This window comes from Sinocyclocheilus anshuiensis, unplaced genomic scaffold (assembly GCF_001515605.1).
Source record: "Sinocyclocheilus anshuiensis isolate Anshui unplaced genomic scaffold, SAMN03320099.WGS_v1.1 scaffold1269, whole genome shotgun sequence".
Classification (NCBI taxonomy): Eukaryota; Metazoa; Chordata; class Actinopteri; order Cypriniformes; family Cyprinidae; genus Sinocyclocheilus; species Sinocyclocheilus anshuiensis.
In genome coordinates, this window is record NW_015549661.1 from 1 (window position 1) to 5,000 (window position 5,000).

Consider the following 5,000-nt stretch of genomic DNA (forward strand, 5'->3'; position numbering starts at 1 on the left):
CTCTCTCTCTCTCTCGCTCTCGCTCTCTCTGTCTCTCTCTCTCTCCCTCTCTCTCTCTCGCTCTCGCTCTCTCGCTCTCGCTCTCCCTCTCTCTCTCTCTCTCGTCTGGTTTCTGTCAGAGCGGATGGAGCGATAAACAGGAAGTGAATCAGTGCCCTGAGCGTCGCTTCATTCCGTGTGTTTGATTGTTGGGCTGCAGATTAACCACAGCGGTGGATCTTCCTCCTGAGTTCATCCATCTCTACATCTCCAACTGCATCTCCACCTGTGAGCAGATCAAAGACAAGTACATGCAGGTAAACGCACACCGCACACGGACCATGATGCACCAGTGCTGATGAGGAAACATGATCCTCAGGAAACCATTATTAATTAACAGGCTTCCTGTGCGATTTTAGACATTTCTACTTCTAGAAAACAGAGCGTGGACATATACAGTGGGTATGGAAAGTATTCAGACCCCCTTAAATTTTTCACTCTTTGTTATATTGCAGCCATTTGCTAAAATCATTTAAGTTAATTTTTTTTCCTCATTAATGTACACACAGCACCCCATATTGACAGAAAAACACAGAATCGTTGACATTTTTGCAGATTTATTAAAAAAGAAAAACTGAAATATCACATGGTCCTACGTATTCAGACCCTTTGCTCAGTATTTAGTATAAGCACCCTTTTGATCTAATACAGCCATGAGTCTTTTTGGGAAAGATGCAACAAGTTTTTCACACTTGGATTTGGGGATCCTCTGCCATTCGTCCTTGCAGATCCTCTCCAGTTCTGTCAGGTTGGATGGTAAACGTTGGTGGACAGCCGTTTTTAGGTCTCTCCAGAGATGCTCCATTGGGTTTAAGTCAGGGCTCTGGCTGGGCGATTCAAGAACAGTCACAGAGTTGTTGTGAAGGCACTCCTTCGTTATTTTAGCTGTGTGCTTAGGGTCATTGTCTTGTTGGAAGGTAAACCTTCGGCCAGGTCTGAGGTCCTGAGCACTCTGGAGGTTTTCGTCCAGGATATCCCTGTGCTTGGCCGCATTCATCTTTCCCTCGATTGAAAGCAGTCGTCCTGTCCCTGCAGCTGAAAAACACGCCCACAGCATGATGCTGCCACCACCGTGCTTCACTGTTGGGACTGTATTGGACTGGTGATGAGCAGTGCCTGGTTTTCTTCACACATACCGCTTAGAATTAAGGCCAAGAAGTTCTATCTTGGTCTCATCAGACCAGAGTATCTTATTTCTCACCATCTTGGAGTCCTTATGTGGGCTTTCATGTGTCTTGCACTGAGTAGAGGCTTCCGTCGGGCCACTCTGCCCTAAAGCCCCGACTGGTGGGGGGCTGCAGTGATGGTTGACTTTCTACAATTTTCTCCCATCTCCCGACTGCATCTTTGGAGCTCAGCCACAGTGATCTTTGTGTTCTTCTTTACCTCTCTCACCAAGGTTCTTCTCCCCCGATAGCTCAGTTTGGCCGGACGGCCAGCTCTAGGAAGGGTTCTGGTCGTCCCAAACGTCTTCCATTTAAGGATTATGGAGGCACCTTGTGTCTTAGGAACCTTAAGTGCAGCAGAAATTTTTTTGTAACCTTGGCCAGATCTGTGCCTTGCCACAATTCTGTCTCTGAGCTCTTCAGGCAGTTCCTTTGACCTCATGATTCTCATTTGCTCTGACATGCACTGTGAGCTGTAAGGTCTTATATAGACAGGTGTGTGGCTTTCCTAATCAAGTCCAATCAGTATAATCAAACACAGCTGGACTCAAATGAAGGTGTAGAACCATCTCAAGGATGATCAGAAGAAATGGACAGCACCTGAGTTAAATATATGAGTGTCACAGCAAAGGGTCCTGAATACTTAGGACCATGTGATATTTCAGTTTTTCTTTTTTAATAAATCTGCAAAAATGTCAACAATTCTGTGTTTTTCTGTCAATATGGGGTGCTGTGTGTACATTAATGAGGAAAAAAAATTAACTTAAATGATTTTAGCAAATGGCTGCAATATAACAAAGAGTGAAAAATTTAAGGGGGTCTGAATACTTTCCGTACCCACTGTATTTGATTCCAGACTGTTGCCCCTATTCTGTTTTCTAACATAATTCTAAAAATAAATGTCATGACTGGCGCATATACTGATTTGCAAAAAAGGTCTAATTTTACCTCATCTGATTATTCGGAGTTTTTCACAAAATAAAATGATTTTTCAAATTAAACTTTAATGCACTTCATCACACAAATGCTATGAAATGCATCCTATTTAGTGAGAAAGTGACGTGAAACAGTAAAACAGACACTATTTTTGCAATCAGCAGCACCCTAAATCAGTTGTATCAACTTGTATTGATTTGATGCAGGACCGAGTTGATGATGATTTCATCAGTACTGCTATTATTGTGCAGATAATATTTTCTAAATGAGTGTAAGTGACAGTTCTTATATTAACTGGTCTGATTCAGTGTTCATTGATTTATGTAAGCTGCTACATCACATAGATACAATATTACAGCAGTTGTAGCAACATGACACGGATTGTAGAACCGAGGGAAGTGTGTTATTGTGTGATGGAAAGTGATTGTCTGTTGTGTCTCCTGAAGAACCGTCTGGTGCGTCTGGTGTGCGTCTTCCTCCAGTCCCTCATCAGGAATAAGATCATTAATGTTCAGGATCTGTTCATCGAGGTGCAGGCCTTCTGCATCGAGTTCAGCCGAATCCGTGAGGCCGCCGGTCTCTTCCGCCTCCTCAAGACTCTGGATAACGGAGAGATGCCAGCCGAGGGCAAGACGGCCAAATGAACTCAAGGACTAAAGCTGAGTCTCTCCTCTATTAAAGCACATGAGTTCAGCCTTTCAGCTCACAGACTGAACGGCGTACGAACTCCATCTGTTTTCTCTTCCTATCTTTACAACATGTGCTCCACTATCGTGACCTGTTTTGATCCCAAACACCTGTATTTTTTGTCCATTAAAGTGATGGTTGCTTACACGTTCTCAGACGACGTGCTTCAGTTTGTGTGTCTGTGAACTCCTCCGCTTCAGCGGATCTAGAGAATGCATTTGTGACGGGTTTGAAGTGCATTTATGCGGCTCGGTTTTATGGAAAGTCATTATGTCAATGTTTGTATCGTCTCGTGTTAGTCACATTGATCAGTTTAGAGCTGGACAACAGGGTAGTTTACGTTTTAAACCAGCATAAACCATCAACCAAATGAGATTCACTAGTAACGCATTAAAACTCCATTTGTTGAACATGAACTAACAACGAAAAATACCTCTAAAGCATATTAGTTATAGGAACAGTTCAGCCAAAAATAAAACTGCTCATCCTCAGGATGAGTTTGTTTCTTCGTCAGGTTTGGAGAAATGTAGCATTGCATCAGTGTCTCACTGCAAGTGAATGGGTGCCGTCAGAACGAGAGCTGATAAAAACATCAAAAGTAATCCACAGCACTCCAGTCCATCAGTTAACATCTGGAGAAGACAAAAGCTGAAACTAATCCAGCATTAAGACGTTTTTAACTAAAATACCATAGAGTCCATAATCCATAATAACTCTTCCTCCAGTGAAAAAGTGTTCTGGTGTCAATCAGAGAGAAATCTGCACAGATCAAGCAGCGTTTAAACAGCTCTAAACACTTATGTGGCTGGATTTTGATGTGAGAGACAACACCAGATGCACTTTTCTGCTGGAGGAAGCGTGTTACCTTAATAGCATGTCAGTAGTATGAAACAAGCACAAACACTCGAGTTAAAAAATGTTTTTTATTTGCACATTGATTTCCAGTGACATTTAAACATGTACATCGGATTCAGAGACGGAACGTGTGTTTACTGCCGTTTATAGGCTGAAGTACCTGAACATTCAAAAGAGCACAACTGGCCTGACTTTATATTCATGCACACAGTGCTCATAGACACAAACAGACGTGACCTTTTTTGTACACAGCTTAAGCCTGATTATCTAGAGGTTAATGAAGACAGCAGATAGATTGAATCGATTATTCAAGAACTGTTAGTTCATATTCCCCTGAGAAGTTTTCATGATAAATGCATGATGGTGGGAACCCAGTAACTGAGCAACAACTATAAAAGACAAAGGAAATATAAAAGCAGGCGTATAATCCTGCGCTTCTAGATTCGTCTCATTCCTCGAGCCATGAGGCAGGCGAACACCGTCATCACCATCTTGGGTTTGACCTCCACCAGATCCTCCGGCAGCGCATACACTCGCGCTCCGATCTTCCTCGCCATAGAGATCGCGTACCTGAGAATACATCGGTGAGTTTAACATGCTGTTTGATTTTAAACAGAGTTTGAACAGTTCTGGGTTCAGTAGATGTTCAGTTCTGACTTTCTTATAATTCAGAGTTTTTATCTCGCAATTCTGACTTTCTTATAATTCTGAGTTTTTATCTTGCAATTCTGAGTTTATATCTCGCAATTTTGACTTTGTCATAATTCTGAGCTTATATCTCGCAATTCTGACTTTCTCATAATTCTGAGTTTATATCTCGCAATTTTGACTTTGTCATAATTCTGAGCTTATATCTCGCAATTCTGACTTTCTTATAATTCTGAGTTTTTATCGTCATAATTCTGAGTTTATATCTCGCAATTTTGACTTTCTCATAATTCTGAGTTTTTATCTTGCAATTCTGAGTTTATATCTCGCAATTCTGACTTTTTCTCGCAATGAGTTTATATCTCACAATCTTACATTTTTCTCGCAATTCTGACTTTTAAGAAAATTGTAGACTTTTAAAATAAATATTTTTCCACGTGTCACGTTACACCACAGCGCTGAACTCATATCAAACCCAGAACGTCTGTTTAATATTCATAAATATGCTAATGAGGAGTGTGACTGTGACGTACTTGGCATTATTGAGTTTCTCTTCATCTGTCAGGTCTTCTGCCTTGAGAAGGTCGTAGCGGATGGAGCCAGGCTGGATGGCGTCAATCAGGTCCAGGACCGGCATGCTGCTGCTTATGGATCCGTCCTGCAGAATCA

At 41.8% G+C, this 5,000-nt stretch overlaps 1 protein-coding gene and 1 long non-coding RNA gene across 3 annotated transcripts in view; one reads left to right on the forward strand and one right to left on the reverse strand.

Moving 5' to 3' along the window:
* Nucleotides 1-105: 105 nt before the first annotated feature.
* On the forward strand, nt 106-2,986 carry LOC107660286 (uncharacterized). The gene is made up of 2 exons (XR_001630985.1): nt 106-296; nt 2,588-2,986. It is a non-coding gene; the product is annotated as an uncharacterized LOC107660286 (long non-coding RNA).
* Nucleotides 2,987-3,749: 763 nt separating this feature from the next.
* The window catches only part of lcp1 (lymphocyte cytosolic protein 1 (L-plastin)), a 17,692-nt gene continuing 16,441 nt past the window's right edge, over nt 3,750-5,000 (reverse strand). For both annotated transcript variants that reach the window (XM_016449545.1, XM_016449546.1), the window contains exons 15-16: nt 4,865-4,989; nt 3,750-4,253 (exon numbers count right to left, since the gene is read on the reverse strand). In XM_016449545.1, coding sequence (XP_016305031.1) covers nt 4,121-4,253; nt 4,865-4,989 — 258 coding nt within the window. In that variant the 3' untranslated portion in view covers nt 3,750-4,120. The remainder of the gene's footprint in view (nt 4,254-4,864; nt 4,990-5,000) is intronic.